At 39.0% G+C, this 24,671-nt stretch overlaps 1 protein-coding gene across 5 annotated transcripts in view; it reads right to left on the bottom strand.

Moving 5' to 3' along the window:
* Positions 1-24,671, bottom strand: part of PPP2R3A (protein phosphatase 2 regulatory subunit B''alpha) — a 194,397-nt gene that overhangs the window by 81,153 nt on the left and 88,573 nt on the right. For all 5 annotated transcript variants that reach the window (XR_004283352.1, XM_032333775.1, XM_032333767.1 and 2 more), the window contains 2 exons: positions 24,038-24,141; positions 17,099-17,201 (listed from right to left, as the gene is read on the bottom strand). Coding sequence is in view for 4 of the 5 variants with exons in the window: in XM_032333775.1 (XP_032189666.1) it covers positions 17,099-17,201; positions 24,038-24,141 (207 nt within the window). In the remaining variant the exon portion in view is untranslated. The remainder of the gene's footprint in view (positions 1-17,098; positions 17,202-24,037; positions 24,142-24,671) is intronic.

Below are 24,671 nucleotides of genomic sequence, written 5' to 3'. Positions count from 1 at the left end.
CCTTGTTTGCTTCTGTCTGTCAGCAATCACTATCTTTTGTTGCTAGATATCCAGTATCTTGAAAACCACTGTTTTGTACTTCTTACCTGATTTTTTTAAATTGAAGCATAGCTGACATATATTATTATATTATATATTAGTTTCAGGTGTACAGCAGTGATTCAACATTTATATACATTACAAATGATCACAGTAACTGGAAGTTAGTATCTCTTAATCCCCTTCACCTATTTTGCCAATCTCCCCAACCACCTCCCCTCTGGCAACCACCAGTTTGTTCACTATGTGTGTTTGTTTTGTTTTTTAGATTCCACATATAAGTGAAATGATACATACTTTTTTTTTTTTTGGTCTGACATTTCACTCTCTAGGTCCATATGTGTTGTTGCAAATGGCAAGATTCCATTACTTTTTATGGCTGAGTAATACTCAATTGTAATACTCAATACTCATATATATCACATACATATACCACATCTTATCTACTCATTCATCTACTGATGGACACTAGGTTACTTCTATATGTTGGCTATTGTAAATAACGCTGCAGTGATCATAGGAATGCATGTATCTTTTCGAATTAGAGTTTTCATTTTCTTTGGAAAAATACCCAGAAGGGAATCAGATGGTATTCTATTTCTATTTTTATGGTATTTCTATTTTTAATTTTTTAAGGAACTTCCATACTGTTTTCCACGATGGCTGCACCAAATACACTTACCAATTTACCACCAATAGTGCCCAGGGTTCTGTTTTCTCCATATCCTTGTCAACACTTGCTCTTTCTTATTTTTTTGGTACTAGCCATTCTGACAGGTGTGAGGTGATATTATGGTTTTAATTTGCATTTTCCTAATTAATGATGTTGAGCATCTTTTCATGTTGCCTGTTGGTATGTTTTCTTCAGAAAAATGTCTATTCAGGTTCTCTGCCCATTCTTTTAAAAGATTTTATTCATTTATTTAAGAGAGAGACAGCAGGCATGAGAGAGAGAACACGAGCGGGGGGAGGGGCAGAGGGAGAAACCAACTCCCTGACAAGCAGAGAGCCTGATGCGGGGCTCGATCCCAGGACTTTGGGATCATGACCTGAGCCAAAGGAAGGCTTAACCAACTGAGTCACCCGTGCCCCCCCCCCATTTTTTATTTAATTAATTTATTTGACAAAAAGAGTGACAGAGCACAAGCAGGGGGAGCAGCAGTGGAAGAGAGAAGTAGGCTTCCTGCTGAGCAGGGAACCTGATGTGGTACTCGATCCTGGGACACTGAGATCATGACCTGAGCCAAAGGCAACTGCTTAACTGACTGAGCCACCCAGATGCCTGCCCCTCATTTTTTTAAAATGGGTGTTGAGTTGTAGGAGTTCTTTATATATTCTGAATATTAACCTTCTATTGGACATATCATTTGCATAAATCTTGTCCTATAAAGTAGGTTGCCTTTTCATTTTGTTGATGGTTTTCTTCACAGTGTGAACCTTTTTAGTTTGATATAGTCCCAACTGTTTCTGCATTTGTTGCCCCTGCTTGAGGAGACAGACCCAAAAAAATATTGCTATGATTTATGTCTAAGCGTTTACTGCTTATGTTTTCTTTTAGGAGTTTTATAGTCTCATGACTTACATTTAGGTTTTTAATCCATTTGGGGTTTATTTTTATAGATGGTATAAGATAGTAGTCTAATTTCATTCTTTTGCATGTAGCAAAACTTCTTAATTTCATTGGTTTTCTTCTATTTTTTTAATCTCTATTTCACTTACTTCCACTCTTATCTTTACTATTTCTTCCTTCTACTAACTTTGCTTTTTGTTCTTTTTTCTAGTTTCTTTAGGTGTAAGGTTAGAATGTTTATTTTTCTAGTTTCTTAGGACAGGCCTATATCATAAACTTACATCTTAGAACTGCTTTTGCCCTGTCCAACAGATTTCTGAATGCTGTGTTTCCATTTTCATTTGTCTTAAGGTATTTTTAAACTTACTCTTTGATTTCCTCATTGACTCGTTGTTTAGTAGCACATTGTTTAGCCTTAATGTGTTTGTGTTTTTTAAGTCTACATGTGTCTTTAGGTCTGAAGTGAGTCTACTGTGGACTGCAGAAAGATGGGTCTTATAATTTTTTCTTGTAGTTGATTTCTAGTTTCATACCACTGTGGTTGGAAAAAATGCTTGCTATGATTTCAGTCTTCCTTAATTTACCGAGACTTGTTTTGTGGCCTAACATGATCTATCCTGAAGAATGTTCCGTGTGTAATTGCAAAGAATATATATTCTGCTGTCTTCTAATGGAATGTTCTGTGTCCATCTGCTTAAGTCCATCTGGTCTAATGTGTTATTGCTTCCTGATTTTCTATCTGCATGATCTATCCACTGATGTAAGTGGGGTATTAAAATTCCCTACTATTTTTAAGAGAAACTGGAGCAAGAAAGGAAGATGGCGGTGGAGTAGGAGGATCCTAGGCTTGTCTCATCCCATGAACACAACTAGATAACTACTAAATCATCCTAAATACCCCAGAAATTGACCTGAGGACTGGCATCCACAACTGAAAGGAGAGAAGAGGCCACATCGAAGATGGTAGGAAGCGCAGAGACATAGTTTAGGGGAGAAGCAGATTGCAGGTGCTGCAGAGGGAAGGGAGCCATGGTTGCAGAGAAGGGTGAGAGAGAGAGGAGTACAAGGGAGAACACAGAAGGAGAAGTTTGAGTTTCCTCAAACTCACTGGCTTAGAAGATCAGAGGGGTTAAATTCTGTGAGTTCTTAGAACAGTGGGGGTCAAACCCTGGAGTTTTAAAGGCCAGAGGGCTTGGCTGGGATAGAGGCCAATTGAGAATGTGCTACTCCTAAGACAAGGCAGGCAAACAACCTGGGGGTTGACAGCACAGAAACAGTGATCTGAAGAACACCTGGGTCACACACCGGGGAGATGATTCACTCTTCTCACACCATGTACCTGAGAGGCAGTATTCACAGAGACAACTCTTCAGGAACAAAGGACCTGGCTGGTACCATTTTCCTTCCCTGCCCCTCAGCATAACACATAGCCACTTGTGGGAAGCAGAAAAGTGCTAATACTGGCTGCCTAACTTGTTTACATCAAGCCTCACTCCCCTTTGCTCTGGTGGGACTGCCCCCTTGATCAACTTGCCTCAGTCCAGCACAGTGCCGCACCCCCCACCCCCACCCAAGAAGAACTCTGTCCACACATCTGACCAGAGTTCTACAGAGCCTTAGTTCTGGTGGAGTTGGTGTCAGATCTCATTGCAAAAGCAGACCAGAGCACACCTAGTTAAAACTCACCACATTCAGGCCAGGGACCAAACACTGCCCACAGAAGGCAAAGAGAACCTCTACAGGCAACTGGCCTTAAGGATAGAGCAGCCAAAACACAACAGCAGAGCAAACGCAGCACATGCTGGAAATACTCCCTGAAGTGCCAGGCCCTAGGCATTACATGACCTCTTCTTCATAAGGCCATTACTTTCAGGAACAAGAGAAATAACTGGCATCTGACTGTTGATCTTAGCTCTAGCCTTGATCTCAGAGTCATGAGTTCAAGGTTCATGTGGAGCCTCCTAAAAAAAAGTCTTAAAAGTAGTAAAACAAAAGAAGTCCTTAACTTACCAGAGAAAATCCATAAAGTTCACTGGAGATTTCTCAATAGAAACTTGGCAAGCCAGAAGAGAATAGCATGATATACTCAAGGTGCTGTATAGGAAAAATCTGCATCCAAGAATACTCTATTCAGCAAAGCTATCATTCTGGATAGATGGAGAGATAAAGAGTTTCCCAGACAAACAAAAACAAAAGGAGTTTGTGACCACTAAACCAGCTCTGCAAGAAATATTAAAGGTAACCCTTTGAGTGGGGAATAAAGACCAAAAGTGACAAAGACTAGAAAGGAACAGAGAAAACCTCCAGAAACACTGTCTTTACAAGTAATACAATGGTGCTAAATTCTTACCTATCAATTACTCTGAATGTAAATGGACTAAATGCAACAATCAAAATACAAGGGTGTTAGAATGGATAAAAAAACATCTATAAGCTGCCTACGAGAGACTCATTTTAGACTAAAACAAGAGAAATAACTGGCATCTGACTAATCCAGATTGAAAATGAGGGGATGGAGAAAGTTTTATCACCCAAATGGAAATCAAAAGAAAGCTGGAGCAGCCATATTTATATCAGACAAACTAGATTTTTTTTTTTTAAAGATTTTATTTATTTATTTGACACGCAGAGATCACAAGTACATGGAGAGGCAGGCAGAGAGAGAGAGGAGGAAGCAGGCTCTCTGCCGAGCAGAGAGCCCGATGCGGGGCTCGATCCCAGGACCCTGGGACCATGACCCGAGCCGAAGGCAGAGGCCTTAACCCACTGAGCCACCCAGGCGCCCCAGACAAACTAGATTTTAAACCAAAGACTGTAACAAGAGATAAAGAAAGGCACTACATTATAATAAAGGGGTCTACTGAAAAACAAGATCTAACAAATGTAAATGTTTATGCCCCCAACTTGGGAACAACCATATATATAAGACAGTTAATAACAAACATAAAAGGAACTCATTGTTAATAATAGAATAATAGTAGGGGACTTTAATACCCCACTTACGTCAATGGACAGATCAACTAAGCAGAAAATTAACAAAGAAACAATGGCTTTGAATGACACACTGGACCAGATGGACTTAACAGATATATTCAGAACATTTCATCCTAGAGCAGCAGAATACACATTCTTTTCAAGGGCAAATAGGACATTCTCCAGAACAGATCACGTGCTAGGTTACAATCAGGCATCAGCAAGTACAAAAAGACTGAGATCATACCACGCATATTTCCCAATCACATTGCTACGAAACTTGGAGTTAATCAAAAGAAAAAATTTGGAAAGACCACAAACACACAGAGATTAAAGAACATCTTACTAAAGAATGAATGGGTCAACTAGAAATTAAAAAAAAAATAAAAAAAATACATGAAACAAATGAAAATGAAAACACGAAGTCCAAAACCTTTGGAGTGCAGCAAAAGGGGTAATAAGAGGGAAGTATATAGCAATACAGGCCTGCCTCAAGAAGGAAGAAAAATCTCAAATACAAAACCTAACCCTATACCTAAAGGGCCTAGAAAAAGAACAACAAATGAAGCTTAAAGTTAGCAGAAGAAGTGAAAAATAAAGATTAGAGCAGAAATAAATGATATGGAAACAAAACCCCCAACAGAATAGATTAGTGAAACCAGGAGCTGGTTCTTTGAAAAAGTTGATAAAATTGATAACTCCCTTATATAGACTTACCAAAAAGAAGAAGAGAAAGGACCAAATAAATAAAATCACCAATAAGAGAGGAGAAATAACAACCGACAGCACAGAAATACAATTATAAAAGAATAATATGAAAAATTGTATGCCAACAAATTGGGCAATCTGGAAGACATGGATAAATTTCTAGAAACATACGAACTACCAAAACTGAAACAGGAAGAAAAAGAATACTAGAATAGACTGATAACCAGCAAAGAAATGGGATCAGTAATAAAAAATCTCTAAGTCCAGGGCCAGATGGCTTCACAGGTGAATTCTACCAAATATTTAAAAAGAGTTAATAATAACTATTCTTCTCAAACTATTAAAAAAAAAATAAACTTGAAATGGATAAAAGACCTCAATGTGAGACAGGAACCATCAGAATCATAGAAGAGAACATAGGCAGTAACTGCTTTGCTATCAGCCACAGCAACTTCTTTCAAGATATGTCTCCAAAGGCAAAGGAAACAAAAGTGAAAATGAACTTTTGGGGCTTCATCAAGATCAAAAGCTTCTGCACAGTAGAGGAAACAGTCAACAAAACAAAGAGGCAACCCACGGAATGGGAGAAGATATTTGCAAATGACAGTACAGACAAAAGGCTGATATCCAGGATCTATAAAGAACTTCTCAAACTCAACACACACAAAACAGACAATCATGTCAGATAATGGGCAGAAGATATGAACAGACACTTCAATGATGACATACAAATGGCTATCAGACACATGAAAAAATGTTCATCATCACTAGCCATCAGGGAGATTCAAATTAAAACCACATTGAGAAACCATCTTACACCAGTTAGAATGGCCAAAATTAGCAAGACAGGAAACAACGTGTGTTGGAGAGGGGGAACCCTCTTACACTGTTGGTGGGAATGCAAGTTGGTGCAGACACTTTGGAGAACAGTGTGGAGATTCCTTAAGAAATTAAAAATAGAGCTTCCCTATGACCCTGCAACTGCACTAATGGGTATTTACCCAAAGATACAGATGTAGTGAAAAGAAGGGCCATCTGTACCCCAATGTTCATAGCAGCAATGGTTGCCAAACTGTAGAAAGAACCAAGATGCCCTTCAACAGACGAATGGATAAGGAAGATGTGGTCCATATATACTATGGAGTATTATGCCTTCAACAGAAAGGATGAAAACCCAACTTTTGTATCAACCTGGATGGGACTGGAAGAGATTCAGCTGAGTGAAATAAGTCAAGCAGAGGGAGTCAATTATCATATGGTTTCACTTATTTGTGGGGCATAACAAATAACATGGAGGACATAGGGAGACGGAAAGGAGAAGGGAGTTGAGGGAAATTGGAAGGGGAGATGGGCCATGAGAGACTATGGACTCTGAAAAACAATCTGAGGGTTTTGAAGGGGCAGGGGGTGGGAGGTTGGGTGAGCCAGGTGGTGGGTATTATGGAGGGCACCCGTATTGAATGGAGCACTGGGTGTGGTGCATAAACAATGAATTCTGTTACGCTGAAAAGAAATTTAAAAAAAAAAAAAAGAAAGAAAGAAATGAAAGGAAAACTTCCAAACTCATTCTACAAGGTCAGCATTACCCTGATTCTAAAACCAAAGACCCCACTAAAAAAGAGAACAATATCCCTGATGAATACAGATGCAAAATTTTTCACCAAAATACTACCCAAAGGATTATTCACCAGGACCAAGATGGATTTATTCCAGGGTTGCTAGGGTGATTCAATATTTACAAATCAATCAACATGATATACCACATTAATAAAAGAAAGGAGAAGAACCATATGATCCTCTCAATAAATGTAGAAAAACATTTGACAAAGTATAGCATCCATTTTTTTTTAAAGATTTTATTTATTTATTTGACAGACAGAGATCACAAGTAGGCAGAGAGGCAGGCAGAGAGAGGGAGGAAAGCAGGCTCCCTGCTAAGCAGAGAGCCCGATATGGGGCTCGATCCCAGGATCCTGAGATCATGACCTGAGCTGAAGGCAGAGGCTTAATCCACTGAGCCACCCAGGTGCCCCAGCATCCATTTCTGATTAAAAACCCTCAACAAATAGGGATAGAGGGAACATACATCAACATAATAAAGGCCACGTATGAAAAACCACAGCTAGTAACATCTTCAATGGGGAAAAACTGAGAGCTTTTCCTTTATAGTCAGGAATAAGAAAGGATGTCTCTTCTTATCACTGTTATTTAACACAGTACTAAAAGTCCTAGCCACAGCAATCAGACAACAAAAAGAAGTAAAAGGCATCCAAACTGGCAAAGAAGAAGTCAAACTTTCACTATTTGCAGATGACATGATACTCTATGAGGAAAACCCAAAAGACTCCCCCCAAAAATGGCTAGAATGGAAACATGAATTCAGTAAAGCTGCGGGATACAAAATCAACACACAGAGATGTGTTGCATTTCTATGTATTGCCAATAATGAAGCAACAAAAAGAGATATAAAAAAACCAATCCCATTTATAATTGTACCAAAAACCATAAGATACCTATGAATAAACCTAACTAAAGAGGTAAAAGATCTGTACCCTGGAAACTATAAAACACTGATGAAAGAAATTGAAGAGGACTCAAAGAAATGGAAAGATGTTCCATGCTCCTGGATTGCCAGAGCAAATATTGTTAAAATGTCTATACTACCCAAAGCAATCTACACATTTAATGCAATCTGTATCAAAATACCAACAGAATTTTCCACAGAGCTAGAAACAAACAATCCTAAAATTTGTATCAAACCACAAAAGACCCCCAATAGCTAAAGCAATCTAACAAGAAAAGCAAAGCTGGAGGCATCACAATTTCAGACTTCAAGTCTTATTACAAAGCTGAAGTATGGTACTGGCACAAAAACAGGCAAATAAATCAGTGGAACAGAACAGAATATCCAGAAATGAACCCCAACTATATGGGCAATTAATCTTCAACAAAGCAGGAGAGGATATCTAAATGGAAAAGACAGTCTCTTCAACAAATTGTGCTGGGAAAACTGGACAGCAACATGCAGAAGAATGAAACTGGACCACTTTCTTACTCCATACACATATGTAAGTAAAAAATGGATGAAAGGCCTAAATGTGAGACAGGAAACCATCAAAATCCTAGAGAAGAACACAGGCAGTAATCTTTCTGACATAAGCTGTAGCAACTTCTTATTTTTTATTTTTTATTTTTATTTATTTGACAGACAGAGATCATAAGTAGGCAGAGAGGCAGGCAGGCAGAGAGAGGGCGGGAAGCAGGCTCCCCGGTGATCAGAGAGCCTGATGCAGGGCTCAATCCCAGGATCCTGAGATCATGACGTGAGTCAAAGGCAGAAGCTTTAACCCACTGAGCCACCTTGGCGCCCTGAAAGGTTTTATTTATTTATTTGACAGAGAGAGAGAGACATCACAAGTAGGCAGAGAGGCAGGGAAAGCAGGTTCCCTGCTGAGTAGAGAGCCCGATTTTAGGCTCGATCCCAGGACCCTGAGACCATGACCTGAGCCGAAGGCAGAGGCTTAACCCACTGAGCCACCCAGGCAGCCCCCCGCAACTTCTTATTATATATGTCTCCTGAGGCAACGGAAACAAAAGTGAAAATGAACTACTGGGACTTCATAAGATTAAAAGCTTCTGCGCAGGGGCGCTTGGGTGGCTCAGTGGGTTAAAGCTTCTGTCTTCGGCGCAGATCATGATCCCAGCATCCTGGGATCGAGCCCTGCATTGGGCTCTCTTAACCAACTAACCCACTCAGGCACCCCAACTTACTGCCATTCTATTAACTGTTTTCTGTTTTGTTGTTGTAATTCTTTGTTCTTCTTGTCTTGCTATCTTCCCTTGTTATTGGATAACTTTCAAGTTTATGGTCTTAAGTCCTAACACATTCTAAAAGCACTACATTTTAGTCTATCCACCCCCATGTTTTAAATGTATTTGATGTTGTATTTTACAACTTTTTATTTTGTGTATCACTTAACTAATCATTGTATATATAGTTGATTTTACTACTTGTCTTTTAGCCTTCATACTAGCTTTGTAAGTGGTTGCTTTGTTAAGTGGTTGCTTTGTAAGTGGTAGCTTTGTAAGTGGTTACTGTATGTTTACTTTTACCAGGGAGATTTTTTCTTTCATAATTTTCTTCCAGTTATGGCATTCTCCTCTCTCCCCCCAGCTCCCACTCCAAGAGGTCTTTTGAATAATTCTTGTAAGGCTGGTTTAGTAATGATAAACTTCTTCAACTTTTACTTGTCTGGGAAACTTTTTCTCTCCTTCAATTCTGAAATATCCTTGCTAGGTAAAGTACTCTTGGTTGTGTTCTTTTTTCTTTTCTTTTCTTGTAGCACTTAAAATATATCATGCCACTCACTTCTGGCCTACAAAATTTTTGCAGAAAAATCAGCTCATAGTGTTATGGGTGTTCCCTTGTAGGTAACTAGCAGATTTTCCCTTGCTGCTTTTAAGATTCTCTTTATCTCTAATTTTTGACTCTTTAATTATTATGTGACTTGTGTGGACCTCATCTCTGTGGTTTCTGGACCTAGATGTCTGTTTTCTCCCCCAGGTTAAAGCAGCATTCAGTTATTATTTCTTCAACTATGTTTTCTGCTACTTTCTCCTTCTTATCCTTCTAGGACCCCTCTAATGCAAATGCTGGTATGGCTGATGTTATCTAAGAGCTCCCTTACGCTATACTCATTTACAATTTTTCATTCTGCTGTTTAGCTTGAATGATTTCCACTACCTTGTTGTGCAGATGATCGATCTATTCTTCTGCATCCTCTAAAGTTGCTGATTCCCTCTCGTGTTTTTCATTTATTGCTCTTCAGCTGATTGGTTCTTTTTAACATTTTCTATCTCCTGTTGAAGTTTTCATTGTCTTCATTCATTCTTCTCTATAGTTCAGTAAGCATTTTTATGACCATTATTTTGAACTCCCTATTAGTTAGATTGTTCTGGTTCTTTTTCTGAGGTTCTTTTCTGTCTTGTTCCTTCATTCCTAGCTCCTCATTTTGTCTCACTCTATTTGTTTCTATGTTTTAGGTAAATTGGCTACATCTGGTCATGAAGGAGTGGCCTTATGTAGAAAGCATCCTCTGGGGCCGGGAAGTGAAATCTCCCTTAATCACCAGAACCAGGCTCTCCAGGGGGGACTGCTTGTAGGTTGTATGTTCCCTCCTTTTGTGGCTGGGTCACCACTGCTGTGGGCCCCTATATAGGAGTAGTTTTTGGAGAGTAAGTGTCCAGGTTTAAGGCTACCCATTAGGTGTGGTGTAGTAGAAACTGCTTTGGAGGTGGGCAGCAGGCCTAGCCTAGGGTGCCTACCGGGTGTGGCACAGTGGGAACCATTTTGGAGGGGACCTGCTGGGGCAGGTTTGCAGGGCAACACTGGAATGGGGTGAGTGGTGCTAGCAAGGATGATGGAGAGTGTCAGGATTGCCACCTACTACACTGGGCCAGCTAGGCAGGAGGGCAAGAAAAATGGATCTTGCCAGTGCTTCCATTCCTGGAGAAAGTTCCTACTTTCTTATTGGTCCAACATCATGTCCCTTGGGCATTCAAAGAAGAACTGAAGTTAACTGGGCTTTTTTTTTCTTTCTCTCCATCAACTGTAATCATGCCATATTTCAGTTTGCTTCCAGCTTAGATCATGACTTTTTTTTTTTTAAGATTTTATTTATTTATTTGATAAACAGAGATCACAAATAGGCAGAGAGGCAGGCAGAGAGAAAGGAAGAAGCAGGCTCCCTGCTGAGCAGAGAGCCTGATGTGGGGCTTGATCCCAGAACCCTGGGATCATGACCTGAGCTCAAGGCAGAGGCTTTAACCCACTGAGCCACCCAGGTGCCCCTAGATCGTGACTGTTTTATACAGGTTTAGTTTTTTCAATTTTCTTGGAGTTTTGAATTGCTTTTTTAAAACTTGTTTATAGAGAGAATGCTGTGCTACAAGCGTACCTTCCAGTTTCCCTGTTTCCAAATATGATAGTACTGCATAGAATAGTTTCATCCCTCCCTCTTCCCCTTTATGGAGAACTTCTTCCCAGAGAAATCCATCACCTTTTCTATTCCGGACTGGCTGCCCTTCTGTTGCCATTTGAGGTCTTCCCTTCACTGATTCTCTGGATTGAATCCACTGTTCCATGGATTTTATGTGTTCCTCTTTCTTGGTTTACTTAATTTTTTGGGAAGATTTATTTATTTTAGAGAGCAAGAAGGAGAGATGGAGAGAGCAGGTGCACGTGCATGCATGTGTGGGGAAGGGACAGAGGGAGACAGGAGAAAGAATCCCAAGCAGACTCCATGCTGAGCATTGAGTCTGATTTGGGGCTCAATCCCACAACCTTGAGATCATGATGTGAGCCTAAACCAAGAGTCAGGCATTAGCCTACTGTGCCACCAAGGTGCCCCTTGGTTTACTTAATTGGATACAATATCTATTCAAGTAATTCTTTAGAAAATAGGGAGATAAACTTTCTGAGCCTTTAAATGCCTTTATTCTAATCTCATATCTGACTAATACCTTGGCAGGATACAGGAAATCTGATTTCAAATCCCTAACTCCTAGAGTTACTAATGAGAATCCAATATCACTCCAATTTTTGTTCTTATTAAAGGGACCTGGTTTTTCTCTCTGGAAGCTCTTAGTATCTTGTTTTCATCAGCATTTTTCTAAAATTTTTTGATAACATGTTTGTGTATGTTTCTTTCTTTTACTCATTGTACTTTCAATCAAAAGACCTGTATTCTATATTATTTCTTTAATTCTGTGGGCAGGACTAGAGGGAGCAGGAGAGTCTGGTGTGGGAATGTTAAATTCTATTTTTTTTAAAAGACTTTATTTATTTATTTGGGAGAGAGAGTGAGTGTATGAGCAGGGGCAGGGGAGAGGGAGAAGCATACTCCCTGCTGAGCAGGGAGCCTGATGTATGGCTTGATCCCAGGACCCCAAGGTCATGACCTGAGCGGAAGATAGATCTTTAACCAACTGAGCCACCCAGGCACCCCTCAAATTATATTTTTTACTATATGCTGGTTATACAGGCATGTTCCCAAGGAAGGAAACAGGGATCCCAAAGAATCCTACCAGGTTCTAGCTCTTTGTACCCATCTTATCATCCCAGTCTCTTGAATTCTCCCCGTTCTGTATTATTTCTGTGATGATTTCCCTCTCTCCCTCCTTTCTTCTCTAGACTCATTAGTTGTCGAAATTCTTGAATTAGTTCTCTGTTTCCTCCTTCCCTCCTTCTCCCTCTCTGGCTTTCTCTCCCTTCCTGTGAGATGTCCTAAACTTTAGTTTCCAGGACTATGATAAAATTTCAGATTTTGGTTCTTACATTTAAAACATTTTTTAAAAGTAGGCTCCACACTAGGTGTGGAGTTCAATGTGGGGCTTAAACTCACAATCCTGGAGATCAAGAGTAGGATGCTTAACCAACAATTAAGCCACCCAGGACTCCCCTACATTTTAAAACTCTAACAGCTCTTTCTGGTATTAGCTTTCTGTTTTCATAATATTCTATTCTTATTTTATATAATCTATCTGAATATAATAATTATTATTTACAAAGACTTAATTTTTTAGAACAATTTTTAAAGAAAAATTGGTAAGACTGTATAGAGTTCCTATATACCCTACATTACATTAGCATCTGTTATAGTTAATAAATAAATACTGACATATTATTATTATTACTATTATGAGAGACCATACTTTATTAACTTAGTTTTTGCCTAATATCTTTTCTCTGTTCCAGGATTCTACCCAGGACCTCATTTTCCATTTAGCTGTCACATCTCCTTAGGTTCCTTTTGGCTCTACCAATTTTGCAAACTTTCCTTTTTTCTGATGACCTTGATAGTTCTGAGGACTACTAGTCAGGTACTATCTAGGATATTTCTCTACTGGAATTTGTCTTAGCATGCTTTATTTTTTGTTACTTTGTTTAGGCTTGTGAGTAAATGCCAGTATGCACTTTACTTTTGGGAATTAAGTAGGAAGTCAACTGTTTCCATTGTTTTATATACCAAACGTCAAAGAATCCTCATTTCTAATACTTCCCATTAGAACTGCCAACACTAACTTTACAGCTGCTCTGGGATCCTGCTAAGAGAATAGAGAAGAGTATCTCATTTCTCTACTGTAGTCCATACATAGCCCCTCATTCTGGGCTGTGGTTTCCTTAGTCTGTTTCTACTTTCTGGCTTTCAGAAATTGGTAATCACTTGACATTAATTTTTTCCCATTCTTCTCTACCATTCCATTCATGTGTTAATTCCCTTTAAATTTCTATATTTTCACTTTAGAGGAGTTTGGTACAGAATGGGAGGAGAATGTATCTATTCAGTCTGTCAGCTTTTACTTGATGACTCCATAAATCTACTTGTTAAAGAAAAATAAAATTCGTCCTATATAAAGGAAGTATAAATGTTTACTCACTCATAATTCTAGTTTTGTTATTGTTTGCAATTCTTTTTTTAAATTTTTTTTAATTAAAGATTTTATTTACTTATTTGACACAGAGAGAGAGAGATCCACAAGTAGGCAGAGAAGCAGGCAGAGAGAGAGGGGGAAGCAGGCTCTCTGCTGAGCAGAGAGCCCAATGCGGGGCTCGATCCCAGGACCCTGAGATCATGACCTGAACCGAAGGCAGAGGCCCAACCCTCTGAGCCACCCAGGTGCCCCTGTAATTCTTTTGATATGGATTTAATTTATATTCCTGTGATTTTATTAAAGCTTCTAATAAAACTCAGTCAGAAGTAGGGTCCCCAGAGGAAAAAGAATTTACCCATATGAACCATTCATGAAGGGACTATGTCATGAGTAGGTGAAGGGAAAACACAAGGGAATAGTGAGCACCAAGAACAAGCAACAGAAGGATACTCTTACAATCTCTAGAGAAAGAGGGACAAGGCAGGGAATAGCATTATGGGAGTGAGGTAGGTAGGCACTCAAACTATGGAGAAGAGGCCATCCCTCAGAAGCTGTAGTATACAGATATAGTTGCTGTGCTGAAGTGGATTAGGGAAAAAATATACTGGCCAGACTCAGCCAGAAGCTAGCCAGGGATGGGGACCCAAAAGATGCAGTTTGTAGGAGTCAGAGCAGGGCCAGAATGGATTGAGGGGTAAAGGTAAAGGGTGGATAGAGAACTGTTATTAAAATCTAATGTTTTCAAACAGACATTTCTCCAAAGGGACATACAGATGGCCAAAAGACACATGAAAAGATGTTCAACATCATCAATCATCAGGGAAATGCTAGTAAAACCTAAGTGAGATACGGTCTCACACCTGTCAGAATGGCTAAAATAAAAAAGATAAGCAATAACAAATGTTGGTGAGGATGCAGAGAAAAGGGAACCTTCATGCACTATTGGTGGGAATGCAAACTGGTGCAGCCACTGTGGAAAACAGTATGGAGGTTCCTCAAAAAGTTAAAAACAGAACTACCATAGGATCCAGTAATTCCACTGCTGGGTATTTACCCAAAGAAAACAAAAACACTAATTCAAAAAGGTATATGCAGCATTGTTTACAATAGCCAAATTATGGAAGCAGCCCCAGTGTCCATGAATAGGTGAATGGATAAAAAAGAGATGGTATATATAAACAAAGGAATATTATTCAGCCATAAAAAGAATGAATCTTCCCATTGGAACTACATGGATAGACTAGAGGGTATATTGCTAAGTAAAATAAGGCAGTCACAGAAAGACAAATAACATGATTTCACTCATGTGGATTTTCTTTTTTTTTTAAGATTTTATTTACTTATTTGACAGACAGAGATCACAAATAGGCAGAGAGGCAGGCAGAGAGAGAGGAGGAAGCAGGCTCCTTGCTGAGCAGGGAGCCCGATGTGGGGCTCAATCCCAGGACTCTGGGATCATGACCCGAGCCAAAGGCAGAGGCTTTAACCCGCTGAGCCACCCAGGTGCCCCTCATGTGGAATTTTTAAAAAAGATTTATTTATTTAAGAAAGAGAGCAGGCACGCATGTACTAGACCAATGGGGTGGGGGATGCAGAGGGACAGCGAGATTCCCAAACAGATTCTATGTTGCTTGTGGAGCCCAATTCAGGATCTCAAAACCCAAGATCATGACCCAAGCTGAAACTGAGAGTTGGACACTTAACCAACTGTCCCATCCAGGTGCCCCTCATATGTGGAATTTAAGAAACAAAACAAATGAACAAAGAGAAAAAAAGAGACAAATAAAGGAGACAACTACAGAGAATAAACTGCCAGAGGGGAGGTAGGTCGGGGAGAGGTGAAACAGATAAAGAGACTTAAGTTTACACTTACTGTGATGAGCACTGAGTATACAATTGCTGAATCACTATATTGTATACCTGAAACTAATATAACACTGTATGTTAACTATATGGAATTAAAGTGAAAAAAATAAAAAAAATCACGCAGCTTACAACAAAAACCTAGTGTTTTAGAAATACAGTTCAAATACTGAATATTTCTGATTTGACAACAGGTAATGTTGGGTATTATTATGTATAATGATCCTAATTAAATGTAAAAGACTACTAAGTGTCCCCATTCTCATGAGTACTTTTTTTTTTTTTTTTTTAAAGATTTTATTTATTTATTCGACAGAGAGAAATCACAAGTAGATGGAGAGGCAGGCAGAGAGAGAGAGAGAGGGAAGCAGGCTCTCCGCTGAGCAGAGAGCCCGATGCGGGACTCGATCCCAGGACTCTGAGATCATGACCTGAGCCGAAGGCAGCGGCTTAACCCACTGAGCCACCCAGGCGCCCTCATGAGTACTTTTTAAAGGGGAACAATAACATGTAGCCTATGAATCTAAAGATAATCAGGGCCATCATGCAAGTTAAGACAAACTTGAAGACTACGAATGTAAAATAAATCATAAATATGGAAATTTGTTATTATAATTAAAAATCTATGTCATATTGTATTAGACATAGAACAGTGGTAACCATTGGGTGGCACTGACTGGGAGGGAACCTGAAGAGCTTTGGGGGAACTGGTAAGGTTTGTTTCTTCATCTGGGTGCTAGTTACACAGATGTGCTCACATTGTGAAAATTCACTGATTGCTGGGTACACTAATGATTTGTGTTTTTTGTATGCATGTTACATTTCAACAAGAAAATTACCAAAAAAATGATGGTAGCCTTGAATACAACTAAAACAAAACCCAAACCAGAAAACTATTGTCAATGTATTTTTCTGTCTCTCTTTAGGCATCCTCACTAACAAGTCAACAAGGATTTACTAGAACAGCTAAAACAATGATGCGCATTCACCAGACATGAAAGGCAAACCTTAGCTTCAAGGAATTTGTGATCTGCTTAGGAAAACCACATATTTAGACATGAAATTAAGAACATTAACAAGTAACATATCAGGCTATGAAGAATGCTACAGCAAAAACAGATCCAATACTGGCATGTAACTGATTCTTACTGGAAGGCCTAGATATAAATACTCCTCAAGTGCGCTCTTTCTATTGGAGATAGGTCATCTGGGCCAAGTAGACCAAACTTCTGGTTTCAGAAGATGTTTCAGTGTTTGCAGTGGCTGGGTAAGGGGGAGACTGAGTAGTGCCCCCTCTTCTGCTTCAGTGGGACTAGCCCTGTTTTATGATTTCTGTGTTAATTTTCATTAAACAAAATGATTTTGTTTCTAAAACGACCTTGAAAATGACTATGCTAGAAATCTGACCCTAGATTTGTATATCTCGATTGATGTATCTTACAGTGGAAAAAATTTTAAAAACCTCTGAAACTCTAAAAATAAAACCCATTCTTAGAAGGAAATGAAAATTACCTGAAGTAAAGGGATAAAATCCTCCTGCTCTAGAGAGTTGGAGCTGGGCTTTGCTAGAAGACAGATAAACTTGGAGGCATCATCATGATGGTCATTCAGCAACCTATAAAAGAGACAATTGCTTAGGAAGGTGGCTACTGTGAAAAATGTCTACCATATCAACAGTTGATAATTTCAGCCTCACCGGAAGGCCATTTAGATCCAGAATCAGGTTCTCTCTTTTCAATGATTTTTTAAAAAGGGAATTTTTCCATGCTCTTAATTTTGTCAAAGGGACACCTTCGTAAAAGCTTAACAAAATGGCTTATTATTTTTGTAAAATGCTTCTGGGGCTGATACCACAGAGTCAACTGAATTCTGGTAAAAATACACTTGAGGGAGAATGCCTAGTCAGGTTTGGCACAGGACATCCAGACCCAGAACTCCAGAGCTACCCACCAGCTAGCCAGGAGAGAATTCATCAGCTGGACTACTGTGAACCACATAAAGCAAAAACGTCTGTCTGTCCGGGTTGGCAGACATATTCAAGGCCAACCAGATAGGGGGCTTTTGAAATTAGATTTTGAAGGACCAGGCTGAAAAAAAAAAGAATGAATGCTCTTTTAAATCTTTAAGGTTTAAGAATTCCTCATGTCCAGCTAATTACTGGACATTTCCACTTAGTAACTATACTCTGATAAAGTCAAAATAGTGATTGCTTCTTGGCCTTTTGGCTAACATCAAGTGTAGCAAAGTCAAAATATTGAAACCAAAATTATTTTAAAATATATATTTTTATTTTTTATAAACATATAATGTATTGTTAGCCCCAGGGGTACAGGTCTATGAATCGCCAGGTTTACACACTTCACATCACTCACCATAGCACATACCCTCCCCAATGTCCATAACCCACCAACCTCTTCCTACCCCCCCACCCCCAGCAACCCTCAGTTTGTTTTATGAGATTAAGAGTCTCTTATGGTCAAAACCAAATTTAAAATCTTCCTTTCAAAGTCAGTCCTTTTCATGGACATGGATTTTTGTTAAAGGTGGTACCATCCCGAGTTATCTGCGTTTGAAATTTTGAGTCATTTTAAACCTATTTCTCTTCCTTATTTTCTCCACATCCCATTAGTCTCCACATTTTCTTGATTTTCTTCTTTACTCACGTATTGAAAGCTAATTGTGTGCTACATACTATGTCTGGAGCTTACAGTCTAGCGAGAGTGCTACACTAATAAGATGATACTACTATGTGACAGCCACGACAGAAATAAGCATGGGTGTCACTGAAGGCCACAGGAGGTCAGTGAGATTCCCAAAAAGGGGAAGCAGGAAAGAAGGGTGCTGTGAGTCGAGAGGGTTGCATGGACAAATCCCTGGTGTGAGAGTGCATGGAATATTTTGGTACTTACAAATGCGGTGATGGTAAGAGAAGGGGACGTGAGCATGTAGGATTGGATACTGGAGGTCCTTTTATGGTAGGTCAGGGAGCCTGGACTTTAGCCTACTCCATAGAAAAATTTTAACTTGGACAGTGACAAGACCAGATGTGCTTTTCAGAAATATCAAGCAAGAATCCAACCAACCTAAGCACAGATAGTGGCAGTGGGAGATGAAGAGAAAGGGTTGAAATGGAAAGGACATGGTAATTGATGGGTGTGGAGGAGTAAAAGGAAGGGAAAAGTCCATGATGACTCCCAGGTTTCTAGCTTGGACCTCTAAGTGCTTGGAATACAAGACTGGAATATATGAGTCCTTAGGAATATTTCCTCAAAATGTTTTATTGAACCCATTCGCTCTTTTCTATTTCTAGTGTACCTTTAAGTCCGGGATCTTACTACTTCATGCTGACACTGACAGAAGGGAAAAGGGTCAAAATAGAGTTCAGTGTTCATCCAACCTTAAAACATAGACAATTCATTACAATACATCTTTTGATTACACAATTTCCCTTTTCAAAAATGTTCACTAGCTCTCTACCACTTATATGAGTAAGCCTAAATGCCTAAGTTGAACATTTGAGGCCTTCTGTAATTAGGTGGGAGCCTGCCTACCTACCTATCTTACCATTTTGCAAAAGGAAACTTCCACTCCAGGCAGCTGGCCTGATCTACTCTTCTCTAAGTAAGTCATGTACATTCTTGCCTCTCTGCCATTTCTCATGCGATTCTGCTCTTTTAGAATACCACCGTCTCCCTAATAAATCCACCTCTTCAAAAAGCCTCATCTCAGAACTAAATTCTTTACTGATCTTTGTACTGTTTAATTTATGTGTATTATATATACCACTGTACTGTTAGTTTTCTTTTGTTTTTCTGGCACCTAAAGGGCAGACACAGTTATAAATAGGTCTTTTCTTCCTTAGCACCCAGCACAGTGGCTTTCATACAGAGGATTCTCAAAAAATGTTTGTTATTTAACATATATATACTTAAACTGACTTCATTTGTGATTATTAAAGCTACAGTATAATTTGTGTATTAATTCTCCTTATCATTCTTTAACATACTCAAGGCCCCTAGAATTAAATACATATACATTTCAAAAAAAGATTAGTATGTAATAAGTGCTGGAAAATGATCAGAATAAAACAGTGGGGATTTTTGGAAAGGAGCACTTTTATAAAGAAAGGATGGCACAGATGAGAGATACTCAGAAGAAAAAGGCAAATCAAGAATAGCTCTTTCCTATCAGAAGCATTAAGAAAGAAAGAAAAGGTGAATTATGATTTTCAGCCAATGATAGTGGCTGGTGAACTCTGTATGGAAGAGAAAAGGAGAAAAATAAAAGCTGTGAAAGCTGAAGAAGGTAAACATAGCTATTCTAAACTGTTATCTTCCAAAGCTCTTAAAACAAAATATTGTATTGTCAATAGACAAATGAAATGCTAACATTAAAATACAAGAGAAAATAAAGCATAAAAAAGCTGGAAAATATTACTGTTTGAGAGGAGTTCTGCCACAAAGCTGGTAATCTAGGAACTCAAAAAGGCTGTGGACCTATGTCTCCCCCCCGCCCCCTCCAAATATCCAGACTGCAAGAAAATAGATGTCAGAGTGTAGACAGGAAACAGGCAATGGGGCAGGGGAATGAGGGAGAGCAGGGGCAGGGGAATAAGAGCCTAAGAGGTTTGTCTTCAAACAATTAGGGAGAGGGCTAGGGAGCCTCCACCCCATGAGCACTGGGATAGCAGGGAAATTATTTCTTGTTATTTGGTGACTTTTACCTTTGACTTTACTTTTCAAGATTACATAGAGCCTATTATTGGAGCAAGTCAGTTTGTGTATGTATATACCAATATGTTTAATTCTGTGTTCATCTGCCGGTCATTTTTCATATTTGAAAATTTAATGTACTATACTTGTGCCCAAGTCATTTTATGCAAAGTTTAAAATTTATTTAAAAATTGCAAAAATAACACTATCTTCTTCAAGGTCAATATGATAACTCAAACCATCACGCCTATGAGTTGCTTCGTCTCCCCAAATAGCCATACTAGGGTCTACTTTAAAGCACACTTACTTTTATTTTATTTTTTAATTTATTATTTTTTGAAGATTTCATTCGCTTATTTGACACAGACAGAGAGAGAGAGAGAGAGAGTACAAGCAGGGGGAGCAGCAGACACAGGGAGAGGGAAAAGCAGGCTCCCTGCTGAATAGGGAGCCCAATGTGGGACTCGATCCCAGGACCCTGAGATTATGACCTAAGCGGAAGGCAGACATTTAACCAATTGAGCCACCCAGGTGCCCCATAAAGCACCCTTGCTTTTGAAAGGCATTTTAAAAACCAAGAAACAGACTCTTAACTATAGAGAACAAACTGATGGTTACCAGAGGGGAGCTGGGTGGAAGTTGGGTGAAATGGGTGATGGGGATTAAGGAGTGTACTTGTTGTGATGAGCACAGGCCATCATATGGAAGTGTTGAATCACTATGTTGTATACCTGAAACTAATATTACAGTGTCTGTTAACTAACTGGAATTGAAATAAAAATTAAACTAAACTAAAAAAGACATCTCAAGAGCATAGAAAGGAGCTCCCACGAGAGGGCGCTCCAACCATTTTAGTATGGGGCCATAAGCTAAAGCTTCAATATAGATAACATACACACTTAACTATTCATAGAAATTTTTTCCAAATGAGAAAAAAGACAGGGACAGTTGCCCATGCTATATGACTTCATAAGCAGTTTCCTGTAGTTACCTAAAATGAAGACTTGTGCTTCATGTCTTTTTTCCCCTTTCGCCTTTTGCAGAAATATCTTTTCCCGAGAGATAAAATTAAGATGATCCATCTCAATAAAAGAACACAGCTGTTGTGGTGGCTGCTGCTGCTCTACCCAGCAAAGCAAATGTCCACCCTAAGTCAGTGACTTACGGACTAAAGACACCCCCCTCCCCAGGCTGTTATTCTAATATTATGCCATTTAGCTGCAGGTACATCAAGTTGATTAACAGTTTTCCTTTGCTATAGTCAGCCTCAGGCTCACAAATGTAGGGTCCTAGAATATTCAAAATAAGTTAAAATATAAGTAGTCACAGTCTTCTTTCTGGGTTTAATCCCTTATAGAACAAGACTACTTTCTTTTTTTCAATCTCCCAGCTTGTTCAAAGTTTTACAATTGTTGAGAATTCTAACTCACTTCTTGCTGCTTTCAAGCCTGTTAGATGACCAATAATTCTGATCTCAATGGCTAAAGACACCTCTGACAAGAGCTGTGCTGTATCTCTATTGTTTCTTCCCCTGGTTCATTCTTGAGCTAAGGCCTTTTCATGGCCTGACACTTATTGGGGTTAAAGAAGCTAGTGGAATAAAAGTTAGAACATGTATACATTTTAAGTTCTCGAATTCTGCTACTGTTACACGGTAATTTAAAATAACAGTAATAATTAATAATAGATAATTGGACCACTCAACTGAAGTCTTGGCTTTACGGGTGGGAAAAGGAGAGGGAATCCAAAATGACTTCTTTACTGTTCAGGCCCTAGGCTCTATTTTCTTCCTGTAGGTTCTAGGCTGTCAGAAATACCAGTGATAAATACTCTAAGGGCAAATGTCAGTTGTTCTGCTGGTTCATTCCTATTAGTTAGTGTTTACATTATTTCTAGCCTCTAAAGAATTCCCTTACTTTTATGACTACTTATTTACACACATTTTAAAAAAGGCATTTCTTAGATTTTAACCAGCAGTTTTCTATTTGCTATAGAAGAGGTGGAATGGTGATCACAGCACTGACTTTGAAGTATCATCTAGATGGTGTAAGCGGAATGATTCTCCTAGGGTCCTTTCAGTTCTTGGTATTCAGATAACTTAGAACTACAACTTAGAACTTACAACTCAGAACTTGTAACAAAATCACTAAAATTTACCTGGTAAACGTGAAGCATTTTAACTTTTAGCTTTGGTGCATCATGAACTGGTAAAAGTTCTATATACTCTGATCACTGTAGTTCTAATATAATGCAAGAAGAATTTGGTGAACTCAACTTGCTGACAGATTTTAAAAAATAAGAACAAATTTATTAATCACCAACTACGTTCTCAAGCATTATACTACTAAAGGCTTTTATTTATTTATTTTTAAAGATTTTATTTATTTGTCAGAAAGCAAGAGTGAGAGAGGGAATGAGCATAAGCAGGGGGAGCTGCGGGCAGGAGAAGCAGGCTCCCTGCTGAACAGGGAGCCCAATGCAGGACTCAATCCCAGACCATGGGATCATGACCTGAGCCGAAGACAAACGCTTAACTGACTGAGTCACCCAGGTATCCTACTACTAAGGGCTTTTAGGTAGCAAGTATGCTGAAGTCTACTGTTATATGTTGATTTTAAATAATAATGATGATGACAATGATGATAACAGGTGAAGAGCATTTCCCAACAGTTTACTTGGAAGGGTAGTTAGCCCAAAAAAGGTGAGGAGAACACATGTAAAAAAGGCTGGTCAGTTGACAGAGGTAGGAGGGCAAGCTGTGACATTCTCTTACAACGTATAAGTATTATCAAGAAATCACTTATAAAGAAGAAAGGGAGAAAAAAGAAAAGAAGTAGTTCAAAAAACTCATCAGAGGTAAAACAGGTAAAGGGGATTAAGAGTATACTTATGGGGGTGCCCATGTGGCTCAGTTGTTTAAGTGGTAAAGCGGCTACATTCGGCTCAGGTCATAATCCCATGGTCCTGGAATGGAGCTCAAAGTCAGTTTCCTGCTTAGCTGGAAGTCTGTTTTTCCCTCTCCCTCTGCCCCTTGGCCCCACATCCCCTGCTCATGCTCTCTCTCACTCTCTCGAATAAATAAATAAATAAATAAATCTTTAAAAAAAAAAAAAAGGAGTATACTTATGATAAGCACTGAATAATGTATAGAATTGCTGAATCACTATATTGTACACATGAAACTAATATAACACTGTAGGTAATTATACTGGAATTAAAAAAAGGGGGGGAACCTTGTCAGGATATATTTATTTGTTTCTTAACTGGAGTTTCAAAGAGTGATGATTAAAATCTACTAGAATTCAGTTACTTTTGATAAATCAACTAGATATATTTTATGTGGATCATGAGGATGAAAGCTGTATTTCTCACATGACACAGGTGGTCTGCTCCCCTTAAAGGAGAGTCTTTACTTTTATGTCACTGTTACCAAGTCAAATCCTAAGACCCAAATTTAACAAGCAAACTAAGAAACTTTCAAAGAGTTACTAGAAAGGCATCTTTGAAGATCTCTTTTACTGATTAGACTTGTAAGATAAAGACCATGGAAAAAATTTCTGTGTGGTTATAAATAGTTTGTGAATCACTAAATTTTACTTATTCAAATAAAGGATAAAGGAAATTAATAAATGAGTAAAATAAGTGACCTTAATAAAGCACATTGTGAAAACCAGACAATTCTTTGCCTAGCCCCGTAGTGACTTTCCTCATATACCTACTTACTTTCTCATATACTTACTTTCTCCACAAGGCAATGAATGACTGTGCTGATACAAATCCTGTCCTCTCTCCCCCGGCAGCCCTAAACATGGGGGCTTTCCAATAGAGAGGACAGCCACAGAGCTGCAAATAAAACACAAATACAGTGTAAGTCAAGGGGCGGTGAAAAGGTGACAGAGCCAAACAATGGGCCCTTGTGGCTTTTACCCTTCGTGCCACAGTGGACAGAGGGCCCCTGAAGGCGCAAAACTGGGGCAGAGGCAGATATATAAGCCACGGTAGATTCAGAGAGAAAGAGGGTCAACAATGAAGGAAAGGGAAATCCATTTACCTTTTCTCCAAGTTCATTTACGTGATGTGTCTTTTCCTTTCCTGATAGTTAAAGCAACCAGTCTCCCTTCCTACCACTTGGTTGGTCACTTGGTGTTAGTACACTCTCCCACCCATCTCTTCTTTGATTATTATGTTATTAAGCTCCAGGGTCAGGGAGAACTGTAAAAGCCTAGACTGTTTAAGAAAATAGCTATCAACCTAAATGGTTACAATGCAGATATAAGGTTAGAGATAAAAATCAAAATGCTAATCATTTATTTATATATTAGAAACTACCACAAATGGCTACATATTATAAAAGCCTTAGGAGGAACTGGGAA

The sequence above is a fragment of the Mustela erminea genome, chromosome 1, assembly GCF_009829155.1.
Source record: "Mustela erminea isolate mMusErm1 chromosome 1, mMusErm1.Pri, whole genome shotgun sequence".
Lineage (NCBI taxonomy): Eukaryota > Metazoa > Chordata > Mammalia > Carnivora > Mustelidae > Mustela > Mustela erminea.
The sequence above is the reverse complement of the archived record's forward strand: the minus strand, read 5'-3'. Positions and strand labels throughout refer to the sequence as shown.